This window comes from Sparus aurata, chromosome 6 (genome assembly GCF_900880675.1).
Source record: "Sparus aurata chromosome 6, fSpaAur1.1, whole genome shotgun sequence".
NCBI lineage: Eukaryota > Metazoa > Chordata > Actinopteri > Spariformes > Sparidae > Sparus > Sparus aurata.
The window spans coordinates 4,252,712-4,272,513 of NC_044192.1; the positions used below are offsets into that span (position 1 = coordinate 4,252,712).

A 19,802-nucleotide genomic window follows, 5' to 3' on the forward strand; every position below is an offset into this window, starting at 1 on the left:
TATATATAATTTGCATTACTATGATATTTATCCATCGAGATTGTTTTGGTTTTGCAGATATCGGCTGTAGAGATAAAAATCTTCTACTTTGGCTCTGATGCAGCAAAGTAACTAGTAACTAAAGTGATCACTTGAATGTAGTGGAGTGGAAGTATGAAACATTGTACTTAAGTACAGAACTTGAGTGAATGTACTTTGTTAGAATATATAAAAGTTTCCAGCACATCATTCATCATCATGTCTGTGTTTCCAGGTGCTCCTCTGACTTTCTCTCCAGTCTTCTGGCATCCTCCACTTCACCCACAGAACATCATTAACTGGACTGTATTCAGAACCGGTTTCTTCAAACCTGCTGAAACATTAAGCTGCTGTTAATGTTGAGTCTTGTCCGTCTTTGTTCGTTGGAATTTAAGTATTCAAACCACAAGTTAGAAACAGAAACAGATACTGATCCCTCTTTACCTGAACTCTGAGGACTACTCCAGAAGTGACGCCCTGTAAGGTCCTAAAACCAGCCTCTGTCTTAATGAAGTCAAACCTTGTGAACCTGGAGGTGATCAGATTTGGCTACATTAATAGAATTGAATATCTTTATTGTAACAGACACATCTAAATTAAGACAACAGAGGGCTGTGATGGTGAGATGCTCAAACTCTCACCTTGAGGTCACTCTTTTCTTTCTCCTCAAACTTGACTGTTGCAACACATCAGTAATTACATGGTTCCTACTTCCGAGGAAAACGTGGGTGAGTTGTGTGTGTGTGTGTGTGTGTGCGCGCACGCTGCACTCTACTATCAAATTAAAAATGGTCTTCCTGATGATTCCAGTTTGGCTCAGATCTGAGTTGCAGGTCTCAACTGATCTTTGCTGAAACAGTTACATCTCATTTATTTAACCATCAGAAGCAACGTTTAATTTTTCTACACTTTAAGGTCTGATAAACAAGTTTGTACTAGCGAGCTTGGATTAAAAAAAGCAAAACTAGCTATTAATGCTGGATAATGAAGCTAAGTCAGCTGCTGAGGATGTTTCTGAATCATCTGAATGTTAAACCTGTTAACGTCTCTGGTTACCTGCTGCTGCTCCCTCCAGTGTATGTGGTAAAATGTTGTATGTAAAAATAAAGTTCCATGTTAAATCTTCACATTCAGATTTAACTCTTCACTTTTTTTGTTTACATATAAACATGTATTGCTCTCGGTCAGGTGTGAGCACCTCTGTCAACATACAGTTAAAACACCAATAAAACAGAGTGTAATCATTTGCAGTTCATTTGTACTATATTTAATTAAATACTATACAAAGACGAGATATTTCAGGTTCCAAATAATAAACTATGTTGAACATGTTCTCAGGAACACTTCATAAACTGTTGTTAGTAAACAGGTTGATTGTAAATGACTGCACTCTGGTTTTATTCAGGTTTTTACACAGTGTGACGACTCAGAGTTAAAATCTTTATGATTATATCGTTACTGAGAAAATGGATTTCAAGATTCCTGTCATTCATGTGTGTATGATGAGTGCGATACTTATCATATCCTCTTCTGAGAAGGCTGCTGTTTTCTTTTTCTGGTCAAACAGCATCTGTGGTTAACAAATGAGCTCAAGAAACGTCTATGTTTTGTTCCAACAGACAGAGGTTGTCCGAATGTACCGAATGTAAATAAATTGATTGCAGTTTTCTCACTGATATATTTTCAATATTTTGCTCATTTTCTTGACATTTGAGACAGAAATTGTTAGAAATATGTTTGAATGTAAAAAAAAGTTACATGTTAAATCAGAGGAGGTCCCCTTTCATATTTAGATTCAACACTTCACTTTTTTTACATATAAACATGTATTGCTCTGGGTCAGGTGTGTGCACCTCTGTCAACATACAGTTGGGCATCAATATAACCATCTTATCCAGACAGACGGTTTGAAAGAGGACTAAAAGATCCACGTATGTCAAACTGTAATGATGGTCTTTGAACAGAGGAGGTGGACTAAGACGTCACTTATCACCCTCCTACATTGCTGTACTGAGTTCCCTCCTCAGACAGCTTAACAACCATTCACACCTGGGCTCACCTGGCCTTAGTAACCCACATGAAGGTCGGTTGGGTCAACGACCCACAAGTGGCGCTGGTGACTCTGTAAGGACACTCCCACACAGAGTTTAAGAGCCTGACGATGTTACACTTTGTTGTAAATAGTTGAACCCAGAAGTGGACAGTGAGGCAGAGAGAGTAGTGTGCAGGGTGATTTGTTTGACGTCACAAGGTATCTTGCAGGTGAAGGTGGGTGAGACTGGCGCTGGTGGTAAGCGTTGCGAGTAGAGACTCAGGTGAGTGCAGGGCGAGGCTGTTGGCTGCAGAGGTGCTGGGTAGCTGGAAGTGGAGCCACTGGTAGCTGGATATGCTGACAAACACTGAAGGTGCAACAATGAAATATTAGATCTCCTGAAAAAAGCATGAAAACACAAATAGTTTGACTAGAAGGCGATAAAGCCGGAGCCATGTACCACGACTGACTGACCAAATTAAATGGCAGCAGGTAGCGTGAAGACCAGAGATTATCTGATGATGGATGAAAAACTCCACCCAGCCTCTCAGTGCATCTCTGCAAGCACAGCAGAAAGCAAAACACCAAAACCACAAAAATCCACCACAGAACAACGACAGACTGACTGTTGACTCCTCTCCAGTTAGTTAGAACTGAAGAAGCCTCTAAACGTCTTCAGGAAACTGAAACATGTCCAGTTGTCTATGATTCAGCATTTAGAGTTACTGTGACCTGGATGACTGAGAACCTTCAGCAAAAGTTGGATTTGCTTGTATTTTGTCCTATCGTACACAGATGAGATATTTCAGGTTCAAACTAATGAACTATGTTGATTTCTGAGCTTCTTGTGATTCTGATGGCATCAACACGCTTCAAACTAGTTTGGGATAGTGGCAACAAAAGACTCCACAGGTGAGCAGGTTCACTGGTAACAGGTGATGGTGTGATGAAGGCTCAGTCAGTCACAGGTCAGGTTGGAGCAGGTTCAACTGTGAAACACATGACACACACATGACTGTATAAAGGATGTTAGAACATGTTCTCAGGAACACTTCATAAACTGTTGTCAGTAACAGGTTGATTGTAAATGACTGCACTCTGGTTTCATTCAGGTTTTTACACAGTGTGACGAGTTAGAAACTTTATGATTATATTGTTACTGAGAAAATGGATTTCAAGCTTCCTGTCATTCAAGTGTGTGTGATGAGTGTGATACATATCATTTCCTCTTTTGAAAAGGCTGCTGTTTTCTGTTCCTGGTCAAACAGCATCTGTGCTTAAAGTGATACTCTCGCCAAAATGCTTTTTTTGTTGTAATTATGCTTTTACATGAAGGTTTGACTCATATACATTCACAAAAAAAGTCTAGGTTGCATTTTGCCGAGAGTTTTGCTGTAACACACGAGTCATTACCTGAATGTTTTGTTCCAACAAACAGAGGTTAAACCAGATGTGAATGAATTGATCGCATTTTTCTCACTACAAATGTTCTTCACATTTGAGACACAAATTGTTAGAAATAGGTTTGTATGTAAAAATAAAGTTCCATGTTAAATCTGAATGGGTCCCCTTTCACATTCAGATTTAACTCTTCACTTTTTTTGTTTCCATATAAACATGTATTGCTCTCTGTCAGGTGTGAGCACCTCTGTCAACATACAGTTAAAACACCAAAAAAACAGAGTGCAATCATTTGCAGTTAATTTGTCCTATATTCAATTAGATACTTTACAAAGACGAGATATTTCAGGTTCAAACTAATAAACTATGTTGAACATGTTCTCAGGAACACTTCATAAACTGTTGTTAGTGAACAGGTTGATTGTAAATGACTGCACTCTGGTTTTATTCGACGTGACGACTCAGAGATACAATCTTTATCACTCTGTCTATCATTCAGTATGCACGTGTGTGTGTGTGTGTGTGTGTGTGCGTGTGTGTGTGTGTGTGTGTGTGTGTGTGTGCGTGTGTGTGTGTGTGTGCGTGTGTGTGTGTGCATGTGCGTGTCATATCCTGTTTTGACTACGCTGCTACATTCCCAGAAAACTCGTCCCCTGCAAACATTCCTTCGTGGTTTCACTATTAAAAGATGGATTTACAGTCTGACCATCTATTATATTGTAATGATTCTCCTGAATGCTGCTCACTGGTTCCAACATGTTCGTGCACACCGACTGTGTGAAGCTGTGTGTTAACTGAGGGCAGCAGAGGGAAAGAGCAGTTTTTCCCTTTGGGGTCCAACTGGTTTACCAACATTTGTGTCTTTGTGTTCAACTGAACATGAGCTTAAGAGATCTTTATGTTTTGTTCCACTACATAAAATCATCATTAAATAACATATTTGGATGTGTATTGAAACACTAAACAGAGGTTGTCTGGGACGTAAGACCAAATATTTAAACACATTGATTGCAGTTTTCTTACTAAAATGTTTTGAATATTTGGCTCATTTTCCTTAAATCTGAGGCATAATTGTTAGATTTGTTAGATTTGTTAGATTTGTTAGTTAAATCTCATTTCTAAATGCATCAACTGTTACATTTAGATTCAAATACTAGATTTAACTTTTAACTCCTAACAGATAATTCTGCAAAGTTTTAATGGAGTTTTATTTTGGTGGTTTCTCTGTTGTAAATCAAGTCTCCAGCTGCTTCAGTTGTTTAGCAGAATGCTGCAACTCTGTTTTACTGTGAAGCTCCAGAAATGTTCTGTGGACTATCAAACTTGGGGGCTGAGTTCCATTCTTCATCACAGACTGTTTCTTTAAACTGGTCCTGATGTTTTACTGGAGGAGCTGCACAGAGATGATTCACTGCTGCTGATCAGGAAGAGAAGCAGCTGTCAGACACTAACAGTGAAGCTGAAGCTGAATCTGAGGCTGGAAAGTGTTTTTATACACAGCTTTAATGTGAGTGTGAAGACAAAGTGCAGAATTCACGAGTCATAGTTAATATATGTGGTGATGACGCTTTTATTGTGAAGGTGTGTACCGGATGTGCTGCAGCCTTCACAGGCTGGGGAACAGAAACAGTTCGTGATGAACCAATCAGGATGTTCAGGTTTCCTGTGGAGCTCATTTATATAGAGCCTCCGTCAGAGTGTTGAGGAGTGTGTGAAGCTCCGTCACATAGAGCCTCCATCAGTGAGGTGAATCCTCAGAGGACATCAACAACTATGGAGCTTCTTCCTCTCGTGTGTCTCTGTCTGCTGAGCTGCTCTGGAGACGGTAAGAAAACTGATCATCATCACTGACACTTTGTCATTTCACTTTATTTCATCTCAACAGGAACAATGTGGAAACATGCTGGATGTTAATCAGGCTGCTGCCTGCTTTAGCGCGCACGAGACACCTGCTCACATCGATAGAATTGATTGGATCGATTATAGAGGAAATACAGCTGATTGATAATGAGTTTTATCTCGTGATGCTTTATAATGATGTGTCGTCATCAATGCTGTGTGTGTGCGTGTTCGTGCGTGTGCGCATGCTCGTGGGTGTCGTCTCCATCCTGCTGCAGACTCTCGCAGGTTTCACATGAAATAAAACCTTCCGGATCTTGTGATCGTTGGACTTTGGACTCTTTTATCGGAGGTGAAATAAAACGCGTGTGTGTCTGAATCCTGTTAAGGAGAAAAACAGGAAGGACTTGATAGTTAATGAGTAACTCCTGAATCACTGTGATTTATAGACTATATAGGAGATAATGAGTTACTACAGATCAGACTGGAGATAATCAATGAATCATCAGGTGATGATCAGTTCATGAGGAGGGCAATAAAATGATCTGCAGCTATAAACGCTGCAGTGTGCAGCAGGTTTAACACGTACTGTCTCTGAACAATCAAACATTTAATACATTGATACATTAATAAATATCTGTCAAACATATTGATCACTTTCTTCATGAGTTGTTCATGATTCAATCAGCATGAAACAATAATACTGAATAGTTACCAAGTCAGCTCATTAATTAATCATTACTTAATCGTTAGTTACTCTTTAGTGAACAATAATACGGACTAGTTACCTGGTAGACTCATTGATAATTATTTACTTCATCATCATGGGAATAGTTAACTAATGATTTATTTCTTTGTAATAAATAAGCTGCTACTAGTTTGGGCCAATCAGCTAATTAGGTAATTAGTAGCAGCTCATTAAGAAAGTGGTCAATCTGTTGATTTACAGATAATTATGAACGAGTCATTACCTGATTAGTCTTTGTTGAGGGAGGAGGGAGGGGCGAGACAACCGCAGAAGTGATGGTGATTGGCTCTCTGAGGTAGAGTTAAAGTTCGTAAGCCAATCGCAGGCAGTGTTCAGTTTACACACAAACTAGCAGAGCGGCAGCAATGTCGAGTCCGGACGGAAAGTTGGAGTTTTCAAAGTAGAAGTACACACACCTTGAGGAAAAATGCAACAACGTACATGTGAAGTGTTCGTTATGTCCCATATCAAAGTGTTTGTCCACGTCCACTGTAAGCAACTCTAATCTAATGAAGCATCTCTCAGCGACACACGCTTCTTCAGAACTAGTGGCCATAAACACAGTTGTTGACACTGTTGATGATGACAGCAGGCCAGATGTGGCTAACGTTAGACATAATTAAACTTTAAAAAAAGAAAAAGTAACACAATTGTTACTTTCCCTGGTAACTAGTTAGTTTTATTGTGGAGTAATTCAGTTACTAACTCAGGTACAGAAACTATAACTAATTACTTTTTAAAAGTAACGTGCAGAACACTGGTTATATATTATTAAAAACTAAACGTCCATCATTGTTCCTCAAATGTCTCGTTCTGTCCACAACACAAAGATATTCAGTTTACTGTCACAGAGGAAAGAAACAGAAAACATTCACATTTAATTGAACACTATTGATCATGTTGAAGTGAAGATTAAATACATAAATCTTCATGTGAGTCGAGACTCAGAGATCCTGAAAGTGTTTGGACTTGTTGTCTTTTGTCACAAACCAACGATCACAGCAGCTGGAGGTCTGATAACTGACTCAGGGTCAGCTGGGAATCTGTCTCAGTGGAGCTTCTAGTTTATTGATTATCAGCATCAGATTTATTTGTGACTGTGTGTTTATTTGGAGATGATAATTTAATTTATTTATTACTCTAAGAGACCAAATGCATATAAAAACCAGAGCAGTGTGTCTTGTTGGAGAGCAGCGACCTCAGAGATCGAGCTGTCAGAGTTCACGCAGAGAGAGAAGCAACTTTCAGATTCATCCAATAATAAATCAGAGAAACATCAGTGAACATAATTCTGATTAAAAAACATAATTCTCTGTCAGGTGAAGCTTTAATCTGATGTCCTGAGAAAGTTCAGTGAACACATTTGAATGACAAAGTGAAACAACATGTGTGTTCAGCTGTGGAACAGGATAGTTTGGTGGTTAGTTGTGTCTTTGAATCCAGTCCAATAAATCAAGTTCTGACATGAATAAAACTACGACTTCTCCTGGTGTTATAAAGATGAACAGTTTCCACAGCTGAACACATTTTGTAACATTCAAACACAAACACTCAATAACAGAAACCTAATTAACTTTACTGTAAGATTAAATATACTTAAAATATGTCAGTACAAGCTCGACACAAGCAAAACTATCATGTTAGAGGAAACAGGTGTTTGAGTTTCTGTTGTGTAAAGTTGTTATCTGACTTTGTTTCCTGATGACTCTGGATGTTAACATACTGAGTAACATGTTTTATCTTCCAGCTGTCAGAGTGGTCGTGGAACAAGACAGTGATGCAGTTTTACCCTGTTTGATCAGCACCAAGGAGAACATCACAGGAAAACTGTTTGACTGGAAGAAAGATGGTCAGAAGGAGGTGTTCATGTATGATGCAGGCATTCATTACAATAACGGACGTACAGGTCAAGATGAGCAGTTCAAAGGTCGAGTCTCACATTTTCAAGATCAACTGAAGAACGGCAACGCCTCCATAAAGATCACAAGAACAAAGATGGCCGACAGCGGGAACTACAGCTGTGATTTTCCACGTCATCAGCCGAGTCAACCATTCATCATTGAGCTTGTTGTTGGTGAGTGCTTTCATTAAACAGTTAAAGATGTCGCTCATTTACTGCTGCGAGTGGTTCCAGAGTCCCAGATGGACTTTTGTTCAGTGGTCAGAATCCACATCTGGCAGGGCCTCGAGCCCACAGAGCTGCAGCCACATCTGGAGAGACCACCTCTGTATCAAACATGCTGATATCAGAGACACACTGCAGATTATGTCTCTCTGTACAATGAAGCTTCAGCCGTCTGTAGGAGATGAAATATGACTTTTACACAGTATTACCTGTCTGTTTCAAAACTATCTAACATGTGTTTGTTTTGCCTTTCAGGTCGAGTCTTAACCTCTTGGGGTTCATTTTGATTTTGTGCGTCTCTGCCTCTTAATATTTACTCATTTTAAACAGTTTAATTCAAAAACCAGGAGCAGCTGATACATGTCCACTACATCACTGTAAAGCAAACACTCTGAGGTTCATCAGGTGTGTTGATCTGATTTAAAGCTCAGAGAGAGTTGAACAGGTAAATGATTCAACAGAGAAAAAGTCAAAGTTTACTTTTTTTTGTGTGTTTCATTTCATTTTTTAGATTATATTAATGAGTTATAATCTGGTCCATCAGGCTGAAATTCTCAGGATCTCTCCCTCAACTTGTCTAAAATGTCTGAACCAAATTGTGTGTTGACAGACAGAAGAGGCTCTGAGATATTTTAGAAAGTGCAGTACAGATTATCTCCAGCAGATGTCCACAGAGCTCTCTAAAACTTCTCCAAAGTTACCAAATGATGATAATAAATCCCTTTAAGATGCTGAAAAATGTCCCTCAGTGTTAAAGTCGACGATAAAAAGATGTTGTGAGTGTTTAAATAAAGATTTACATATTTATAATCATTGAATCATGTCTCCTTAAACATATAAATAAAGTTTCTCTGTTATGTGGGTGTCCCGCTGCCACAGGAAGTCCGACAACATTCACTTCCATATATGGTCACACAGGTGATTTAATTGGCTGCTAACTCAGAGTGTTTTCACGGTGCTGACTTCCCATTGGATGAAAGAAGCTGTCAATAACACACACGTGGCCGTCTCGTACAGATGCTGTCCTGTGATTGGCTGATGGAGTTAAAAGACCGTTAGGTTCGTCACTTTAGGTCGTAGAAAGATGCTGATTGGTTGGTTTTGTTCCGGGGCGTTAACTGATGTCAGAGATACTGAACATCATTGGTCAAATCTCTTGTCGATACTTTAAATTGATTAAAATGAAGTTGTTCGGAAAGTTTGACGAGCGGCGCAAAAAATAAACGAGCGACACAATCGACTTTTATTGTGGTGGTTTTAAGTTCCGCTTCCGTTTAACCTAGCTGGATTTAATGGCTGGACTGTTGTCTTTAAAACGAGCCGCTGTTCGTCTATAAATGTCTGTTTTTACACCTATAAATACAGTTTAACTGCGGCTACACAGGCTAGCTAGTAAGTAGCTAACTGTTTACTGCCGTAAAGTGAGACGCTGCTGCTCCAAAGAAACTAGATATATTTTTAATTTATATGTTTATTGCATAATAGATATTTTTATTATCACAGGAAAAATGCAGGCTCATCTTGTGACAGTCAAAATAAATCAGAATCAAAATGACTGTAAGTTATTGAGCTAGACAGCTTTTTATGTCACTAGTGTTTATACTCACAATTATCCAAATAATGGAAATTTATCATCAACAACTTATCAACTAGTGTTTTTATAGCAAACCACAATCAAAATCTTTTATGCTCTCGTCACTTCACTGGACCAACTTTTAGGGAAGGAAAAGAGATAATTCGATTTAAAAACATTTAAAGCAATGCACCAATCATACGTACGTAAGGTCAAATGTAAGTTCAGTTGTTTCTGTTGGAAAAGTTCAGGTCACAGAGTCAAACAAGCTTTGGAGCTTCAGTATCATCTGATCGTCTCTTGGTGCTGCTGAACTGTTTGTTTGTGTCGATACTGAGAAGAGTTTCTAACATTCAGTCTAACATCGTCGACTTTAAACACTTTTAGGTTTAAAAAACTGAATAAAACTGAATCGCAACCTTTTCTTGACAGAATATCAACTAACTTTATAGTTAATGTTCCCTTTCAGGCAGCATAATTAAAGTAGCTCTCCCTAACATGTGTTTACCTTTGAACACTATGTTTTATATTATACAACAATCTTTATAGTCCTGATTAACACATTCACTGTATATGTGCTTCGGCCTCAGTCCCATAAAATCCTGCTGGAGGCTTTTATTGTGTTTTTCTCTTCACAGTAAACTGTATACAAGCAGAGTGTAGATGAACAAAATCACAATATAACGTTTATAATGCTGAAACTGTCTCTTTATAATCTGTTGTATATATAATGTGTTCACAGGTGCAGCTCCAAGGCCCTATATTGATACACTTGCTGAAACAAATCACTGGTCTCTGCTGCAGTGTGAAGCTCACGGTGTTCCTCGTCCTACATTAAAGTGGGAGGACAGTGATAACAACACTCTTCCTGCTGAGGAGCCACATATATCGGAAAGAGGAGGTCGATCATACATCACTGTCAAGATTACTGTGACCAAGACCGACAACTACAGCTGTGTAGCTACACAGGAGACACTCAGCCATCAGGTTGCTACTGTGACCTCTGTGGTCTTGACAGGTGAGTGGTATTTTAAACAAATGTCATGATCCATGTGTTTCAAAGAGTATGAGTTCAGACTGAACACACAGGTCATCAGCTCAAAGTCTGTTGATGTTGAAAAAGTTTCAGACTGAAGAAACTCTGAGACTTAAAGAAAAAGTAGATAAATGTGTTCTGGATGTAAATAAGAAGAAGTTCATGTTTGTGCTGCTGAAACATTCACTGTAAAAACTCTCCAGCTGTTAAATTAACTGGAACGAAATCAACTTTTGTGTTCAGTCTGAATTCACCTTTAAGGATCATTTCCATCATGAATTATTGTCTGTGTGTTGGATATGACGACGTCCAGCTGTGATGATACATGACTACAATCTGAACACAGTCACTTGATTCATGTGTTCATTTAGTTGATGAATCAGAGAAACTTTGAGTCCTGAAACACATCTGAGCTCCGTCTCCTGGAGTCACACTGGAGCTGCTTCTGGTTCTGATGTCACAGGATCTTCATCACTGAATCTTTTTCTCAGTGACATAAAAGAATGATGTTGGTACCGGGCTCAGGTCCACTGAGGAGCTCAGACTGAAAGTGCTCCTGAACTCTGAGCCTCCTTTTCTGTCAAGTTTGTGGCTCCTTTCCAGTTGAGAGGCAGTTTCCACAAACGAGGCCTGTAGTGAAGCTCCACAGCTGCCTCTTCTGCCTGCTGACTGTTTCAATCCTTCACAGCGACTGTCTGTCAGTTCACACCTGGACAAGTTCAATGTACTGTTAGATCCCGAGTTTTACCCTGTCCAGGAGGAACTCCACCAGCTCTCAGTTTAAAGGGTCAGATCCCTAAACCTACAAGAGGTTGCTTAAAAACTGGGAATTTAAATAGTGATTTCTTAAGCTGGTGGTGAGGAGACTCGTCTAGCTTCTAACTGCCTGAATCTGAACGTCTACCTGCTTCCTCTGGTTTGGCTCCTGACATGAAGCCCTTGAGTCAGATACGACCACCAGCCACGCCCGTTATGGCAGCTCTCCTCTGAATGATCAGTGCACTTGGTCTGATGCTAGGTTGGATTTTAAGGGCTTTTGTTAAACCCTAAGGGACTGTTTCAGTTTGGTAGGCTAGAGTAACCTTTAAGAACCTTTAAGATATTATGCACACTTAACACCTGACGTTTACTTCCATCAAAGAGACATAAAATCAATGTCCACAACTTTAACTTTAACTATATTATGTAGGTTTTATTGCATAGGTTTTAGCAAGGGCAAAGCATACAGCGCAATACTTGTTTCAATTACTATCAATCATCATCAAAAATCCTTATTGATAAATCATAATACTGTAATTAACAGATTAACCTTAAAGAGCTGAGGCCTGGTTAGAAATACTTAAATGTAGGTGAGATGGAGAGGGTCAGGTCTCTCCATGGCTTCCCTTTCCCTTCCTGCTGAAAGTCCAAGTCCTTGAGGTAAATCACAACCCCGGCCGAGGTCTCGTAACTTCCTCAAAGTCCAAACTTCACTCCAGCAGAGTGAACAAAAGTACTCCAATATCCAAATTGTAATCCACAGCATGTTGGCAAAAATGGTTAATCGTTGTGCTCTTAATTCCTTTACTTGGTCTGTTTCTGCTGAAGATTTCTTGAAGTCCTTTCTGCGATGTTCAGGCTGCTCACATTCTCCGTCTCAGGTGTTTCTTCAAGGCTTGAGTGAGTGGAAGAAGGAACTTCAGTCCGTGCTCCTCAGGTTATATACACTCTTGCTTCGGACACTGGCTTGGTTTTGTGTCCTCATTAGGACGTGTTCTCAGCATCTCTCCATTCACTGGCTGATAACCTCTTGATTAAGAGTTCATAACGCTTCTCTCTTGCTTTGGACGGTGGCACGGTTTTATGTCCTTATTAGGACATTTTCCCACCATCTCTCCGTTCAATGACTAATAGTCTCTTGATGACGGCTGACGATTTCATAATGATCCAACACGCCTCGGTCACGGTCTGTGTCCGTGCCCAAAGCGTGATCAGATTCTGACACTTCCTTTTGGCCTCACGTTGACCTGACCAGTTCTTTAACACTTTCTCATGACCTCAGCTCAACACCGTTTCTTTACTGATTTTCATTAGATCTCTAAACTTCAATACATCATGGTTACACCTTACACCTCCTTTAACTTTGCAAAGTTAATACTCAATCAAAAATGATCATCAGAGACAGAATGACAGACAGAACCTTGATTTAATGGTTTAACACTTTCCAATGAATTTATGGCAAACACAATGCAGCAGGCAAAGTTTTGATATATTTCAGAATCATTTCAGGACTAAGTATAATGTCCCTTTCTTGTATTTGTGTCTGGTAGGAGTGTATGAATCCCAACTTTCCTGACACTGTCTCTGTGTGTGTGTACATGCTGGTATTTATATCAGACAGGAGTAAATGGATCTCAACTATTCTGACAGTACAGACATGTGCTCACGGAACAAAGATTTCTGCATCCACACACTCAAATGAATCACAGCACACAAAGTGAGTCTCACACACAGCTGAGCTGGTTGTTCAGCACATAATAACTACGAGGTGTAACTGTGGAGGAACTGATGGACCCGACTGACAGAACTGGATCAGAACACACAAACAGAATATGAGCTGCTGAGTGAGTAGAAGAGGAAACAGAAGATAATCTGACATGACGCTGATCTGAAGTGATGAGTTATGATGAGAGATAATAACAACATGAGTCATTAAACATCATCACAGGTTTTAACTCACTCTGACACAATAAATCACTTTCAGTACTGTTGAGTTCTGTTTTATCAGATCATATAATATTGCTGGAATTATAAATGATTGAAGTTACAGAACAGTTGTGTTGGATTACTTCAGATTACAGCTGCGAGGTACGACCTTAAAATGTTATCATGATATTTCGAGTTGTGATGTTCGATACCACCGTCTTCCTTTCTGATCCGATACTGAGTAAAATTCAGGCTGGTATCGGTGATACTGATCCGATACTGATACTTTGTACAAACACACCTAACGTGTCTGGTCAATCTAAAATAAGTAGTGTATTTCAGATCATAGCTACATAAAGAATATAAGACATGAGAGTATTTATTTATTCATTGATGTTAAAATCACAGGGTAAAACAAATGATGGGGCCACTCTGCACTGAATGCTTCATCTGATTTAGATTCAACTCTGTATGTAGTCTCTGCAAATAGCCGACAATAAGGGGATACAAACACTTCCTGTTTTATAATACTGGGCGACTCAAATTGAAATTGCCAGTAAAATATTTGATTAGATAAATAAATGCCACAATAATTGCACAAGTTAGTCAATACCTACATTTGAAAATATTCATTTAGCAGTTAAAGCAAATTAGACTGATTGTAAATAATAATAGACATATTTTATAGATAAAATGTTATTTTTTATCCATCTTTTCTAGTATATATTTTTCTAAGTTCACCGTGGCTGTTTTATCACAATTGCTCTGTATAATTTAATGACAGCTGGTCTCTGTAATCCACTTTAAATGATCATTAAATGATTCTTTAGGAAACCTTACCTGAATAAATCTAGACTTGGTTGTCTATGTGAGATTATCTCAGTGAGACACATATTATCACTCCAAGCTGAACTCATGCAGCTTTTTGTTGAAGCATGTATTTATTCTGTTACTTATTTCATAACCATATTTATTCATTTGAACAACTCCAGCAGCAACAGTGCTCAGTGCTGCTTAAAGCTCCACATGTTCTTCTCTGTACCTGGATGGTTCCTGCAGCACTGAAGGACTCTGACAGAGTCTGTCTGACACTGTGCTCTCCTCTTCTGTCCTCCTCATCATAAACGCCTCGTATTCTGTGTTGTGGTTTAACCTGAGGTGTATCACAAAGATTGTTGTGTTGCCGTAACTCTTTACCGTTTCTCCACAAACATCACAAACCACGTCTTGGCTGTTTGTGGAGCTGAAATATCTCCACACATGACTCCGTTTACACTCTGACATTGTGTCTACAGACTGAGACTGAGTAACTGAGCAGCGTGACACTTATTACACACTTACCCAGGCGGAAGAAAAAGTAGTTCCCACCAACCGCGTATCATTCAGACAAGATCTCAATAGTTTAGTTACTTTCCATTGTGTTCCTGTTAATGATATACATTACTGTAAATGACTGAAGTATCAAAAGTATCGATATTTTGATTTGAGAATCGATTTTACAGCATAAAGATCTGATATCTGAGGTATCAATATTTCAGTATCGAGCCGCACATCACTAATTTCGAGGCCACATCCTGATATAAGATATGAAACTTGATAATGTGAAATGTTCTCAGAAGCACTTTATAAATGTTCGGACGAGCCACAAAATCAAATATCTGAATATGTTTGACCAGATAGACCCACTGTGATATCAATATTGATGAATGACTGTTGTTACTTTCACAAAACATTAACAGGATGAGATTTCTGATCAATAATCATCATTAATGCTGATATAATGACTCAGTGGGTAAAGAAAGTATTAGAACAAGTAAACAGTCGGTGAGTTCAGAACATGACGTCACTTTACTGTAATGAGCCTTTAAAACCAGGAAACAGTTTTGATATATCACCATGTGAGAATATCAAATATCTAAAACAATATATATTCTCATATCATGATCACAGTTTATATTGTTTATGTTGCTCAGCCTACTTTAGATTGTACAGGTGTTCCTATTAAAGTGTCCACACCCAAACTATGTTAACAGAAGGAGACGAGCTGTTAATGATCCTGTGTTTCACATTTCATAACACATTTTCTTTATTATTTAATGTCAATAGAAACAAAGTTCATCACTGTTAGCTCTGTTTACATTAGAGAGATTACACAGAGACTTTATTCATCCCAACCACAAACTGCAGCCCAGTTACACAAGAATCACACAACAGACAACATGGACACACTCACACAGGAAGAGAAGAGTTTACTCACTGAGGGTTTCATTCTTTTATTTCTCACCTACAAACTGAACTCACACTGAAAACTAGGACCAAACTTTAACTGTGAATAAACACAATGATAGTTCCTGTAATAATATGAGATCATGGAGCTTTGAACTGAGTTTCTACTGGACACTCATTAAAACTTGTAATTAGCACCATTGTATTCAGGCTGTAACTACAAGTCTCCAACATTAATGATCATGTTATAATTGTAGTAATTGTGACTATTGAAGCAGCAGAAGCTGATCAGAGATCTGCTGAAGGATTTGATGCTGAAGGATGAATTCAGATTCAGAAATCAGGAGCGAACCTGTTTCACAGCAACATAAATGATCAAACTCTTCAACATTTCAAATCAAATCTAGATCCTGCTGTGATCTTTAGTGAGCTTTAGTCAGCTGAGACAGAAGAATTGTTCTGATTCTATCATTTAAAACTCTGTGTGGAGAGATGTGAAACTGTCTCTCAGTCTATATGTGTCTATAAGAATCTCTAAATATTGATTCTGTTCTTTTATTAATGAGTTAAAGTAGATTTATGTTGAACAGTCGGAGCTTCAACAGACTCTCGCTTCATAAAACCTGCGACTGTGTTGATCTGCTGCCATCAGGCCCAATAACTGTGGACCCGACCAGCACCAAGAAGCTCCCAGTGATTTGAATCTTCATGTTTGTGGACAGTAGTCAGTGGTGGAAGAAGTACTCGGATACTTTACTGAAGTGACAGAAGCAGAAACACAAAGTAAAAATACTCTGTTCCAAGTAAAAGTCCACTTGAGTAAAAGTGTCAAAGTGTCAGTAAAAGTGTTGTGAAGAAGTTTTCTATTTGATCAGATGATCCTGTGTTTTTACTGTCAGATCAAAGTGATGAATGGAACTAAGTCCATTTGTTTCTTCACTGCTGGGACCAGAACCAGAAGCAGCCTCTGAGCTAGGGAGCCCAGCAGGAGGAAACTGGACCTGAGATCAGAGCTAACATCACTGTTCCTGCTCACATTCATCCCAGTGGAGTTTTCATGTGGAACAAGTTCAGATCTCAGGAGCAGACTCACCTTTAGTGGTTCTGTGTGGGCTGTGAGGTCCAGTCTGCTGCTCATCATCTGCACTCAGGTTCTGACTCTCACATTCACTTTTATCTGTTTCAGGGTCCAACACTGGATGGATTGCTTTCATAGTTGTCAGCCTCCTTTTAGTTGTTGTTAGTATTGTTGCTGTAGTTGCTATTGTGCTTTACCTGAAGAATCGCAACAAACAACATTGTAAGAAAGGTGAGTTTAAACATTGTTTCAACATATTAATGATGAACAGAACCAGAACTCATTCTTTATGAATCTCATGTTCAGTCTTGACAGATGTTTTATCTTCTAACATTAATCATTCTGTGTGTATTTACACTCAGGTCGGTCGGACTTTCTTCACTGTAACTTTTTTTTGTTTCCTGCAGTCGAGAAGAAAATCGATGGAGAAAACCCAGACCCAGCTGACAAGACAACAGAACTACTGACAGGTGATCTATAACAGTATCCAGCTCTCCTTGTGCCATGAAGTTTTCTGCTGTGTGTGTTTCCACCATGTTGGATGATGTGAAGACATTTTGTCTGCTCTTCTCTTATTTCAGGCAGTTTGAGGATTAAAACTTGTTTTTTAAATGAAAGTTAATTTCAGGTTGAGGTTCAGAGTTGATGTTCTGTTGAGGCAGATAGTTGAGATGGAAGCAAGATAAAATAAATTTAAGTCGTTAGTCGATGTGCATGTATCTCATTAACACGACCTCAATCTGTCCCTGAACTAAACCAGCTGTTTTTATGAGATTTTCTCGGTGCACTTTTTGTTTTGATTGTTGGTGGTTTTTATATAGGTGTGAAAACATTTAAAATGTAAGAAATGTGAGTTTAAATATTGTATCAACATATTAATGTTGAACAGAACCACAACTCATTCTTTATGTATCTCATGTTCAGAGTCTTGACAGATGTTTTATCCTCTCTGACATTAATCATTCTGTGTATTTACACTCAGAGTAGATCAAGATGTTTGGTATTTTCTTGAGTGTAACTTTGTTTTGTTTCCTTCTGATCCAGGTTCAACATCAGACACAACCTATTGACAACCAGATGCTGATCAGAATACCAAAATGATTCAGTCGGCACCAGTTTGAGTGTCAGATCATGCTGGATGACGGTGAGAACATCTTGTCTGGTCACTTATTTCAGTCGGAGGAGTAAAACCTGGTTTTAACATTAAACTGAATCTCAGGTTCAGGTGAGGATTGGTGTTGTGTTAAAGCAGATAGTTGTGATGGTAGAAAAGAAGGTTGTTTGTGTGACGATGTGCATGTAGCTCATTCTGCTGTCATCACTATGTCCTGTTACCACGGCAACAGTCTCTCCCTGAACTGTCCTCATGTCCTGAACCTCATCCAGATCATAGACAGTGAGATCTTACAATTAATACATTTATATAAGAATAAATACACATATTCAGTCCTCGTCTTTATCTCACAGCACTCAGTCACAAATAGTGTCCAAGTCAAGTGTCGGACTCAGAATCCTGTCAGAGTAAAAAGACATCAGTCGCTCTGACACGTTTGTCTGATGGTTGAACAACATCTGAACCCGACTCACTTCCTGAAACCAACAAACTACAGTCACATCTGCTTAATGCTGACAGAACTGATTATTAATGAATCGTTCTGTGAAGTGAGAGTTAAATGAATTCTGATATTTGGTGAGATTCAGTTCCACTCTTGTGCAGCTTGAAGAGAAAAAACGATGGAGCGAACAAACTTTGACTCTGTTATTAATGTTGTTGAGGACAAAGACGAGCTCTTTCTCTCTGTTCTATGTTGCTTTTATTCTTTTATTTTTATACTCTGATGATCTGATGCGTCTCTAGCAGCTGGTCAGTTAATCACACGTCGCTGGTTGGATCCCCGGCTCCTCCCGTCCACATGTCCAAGTGTCCTTGAGCAACAGGCTGAAGCCCAAACTGCTCCTGATGGTCAGACCAGCACCTTGCATGGTAGCTGACTGCCATCAGTGAGTGAGTGAGTGAGTGAATGGATGAATGAGGGCAGCAGTGATGTATAAATGCGTCTATTTACCAAATCTTCTCAGACTGCTTGTAGAGCTTAAAGCTCCTGACTGAGCTCCACATGTGCTTTAAAACCATCAGACTTCACTGAACTGAAGCTGCTGTTAACGCTGTCAGTCACTGTGAATATAATGTGACTTTACATTTGACATTTGTGTTGTTGGCATTATTTGGGTGGAGCCTGTGTTGGTTCTTGTTTGTGTTTTAAGGTGCTCAGCAGTCTGTCAGGTCCAGTTCCACACTGATGGTTCTGTTGTTCACTGATGATGCTCTTGTCGTGTTTCAGGTCATTTCAGGCAGCGCTTCATCATTTCTGTACAAACGTTTAAATAAAACATGAAAACTGTCAAACTGTGTGTTGTGACTGTTTCTGATGTTTCTGTGTTCAAACTGGGATCAAAGAAATAAAAGTGATGTTAATTTCTGGGTGTGATTCTGAGATGATCTCTATTTTCCAGCAGCTGTCAGGACAGCAAAGAGACAACAGAGCAGATAAATCCTCTTTAAAACAGGTTTCTAGAGACAGTTTAGCTCCCTGACAGCTTCATGAATGGAGATCACAGCTGAATGTAAAGAAATCCTCATGTGTGTGTAACAAGGCCTGAGTCTGTGAGGAGAGAACATGTTCCACACCTGCTGACGGCTGGTTCTTCTCAGGACTTTGTCAGTAGGATTGAGAACAGGGACTTGATCTTCTGCTGCCAGAGGTGACAGCTGCTGATGAGGTGGAAGCGTCTGACAGAGAAACAGCTCCATGTTTTATTTACTATCATTTATTTATTCTTACAGTTGGAGCGTTAACTGTTCATGCAGAACAAACATCTGCTGCTGCTGTTCTGCACCAGGTGTCTGTTTTCATCCAGCAGCCACAGGAAGTGAAACCTGTCAGAGACATTAGCTCCACCTGCTGCTGTTTGACTGAAGTGTGTTGAGCTGCTTCAGTTTGTGTGTCAGTGTGAATGATGACTGATTGTGATGTGTGTGT

General features: G+C 39.2%; 2 protein-coding genes and 1 long non-coding RNA gene across 3 annotated transcripts in view; 2 read left to right on the plus strand and 1 right to left on the minus strand.

Moving 5' to 3' along the window:
- Positions 1–43: 43 nt before the first annotated feature.
- On the minus strand, positions 44–760 carry LOC115583317 (uncharacterized). The gene is made up of 2 exons (XR_003984351.1): positions 463–760; positions 44–349 (listed from the first exon to the last, which is right to left on the minus strand). It is a non-coding gene; the product is annotated as an uncharacterized LOC115583317 (long non-coding RNA).
- A 4,097-nt stretch (positions 761–4,857) lies between these two features.
- Positions 4,858–19,802, plus strand: part of LOC115583249 (roundabout homolog 1-like) — a 37,038-nt gene continuing 22,093 nt past the window's right edge. Inside the window, exons 1-2 of the mRNA XM_030419887.1 lie at positions 4,858–4,958; positions 5,033–5,156. The gene's annotated coding sequence lies outside the window, so the exon portion shown is untranslated. The remainder of the gene's footprint in view (positions 4,959–5,032; positions 5,157–19,802) is intronic.
- On the plus strand, positions 5,082–18,964 carry LOC115583273 (V-set and immunoglobulin domain-containing protein 1-like). Its single transcript, XM_030419935.1, has 6 exons — positions 5,082–5,276; positions 7,786–8,112; positions 10,479–10,754; positions 16,870–16,992; positions 17,169–17,231; positions 17,806–18,964. Exons 1-6 carry the CDS (start codon positions 5,225–5,227, stop codon positions 17,829–17,831), a joined length of 867 nt encoding a protein of 288 aa, XP_030275795.1. The 5' UTR covers positions 5,082–5,224; the 3' UTR covers positions 17,832–18,964.

What these genes read in the sequence shown, in the direction of transcription:
- LOC115583273 (XM_030419935.1), top strand. Translation starts at nt 5,225, where the DNA reads ATGGAGCTTCTTCCTCTCGTGTGTCTCTGTCTGCTGAGCTGCTCTGGA. An exon ending in CATCATTGAGCTTGTTGTTG is followed by an intron (nt 8,113 to 10,478) that starts GTGAGTGCTTTC and finishes ATGTGTTCACAG; the next exon opens with GTGCAGCTCCAAGGCCCTAT. An exon ending in GACAACAGAACTACTGACAG is followed by an intron (nt 17,232 to 17,805) that starts GTGATCTATAAC and finishes CTTCTGATCCAG; the next exon opens with GTTCAACATCAGACACAACC.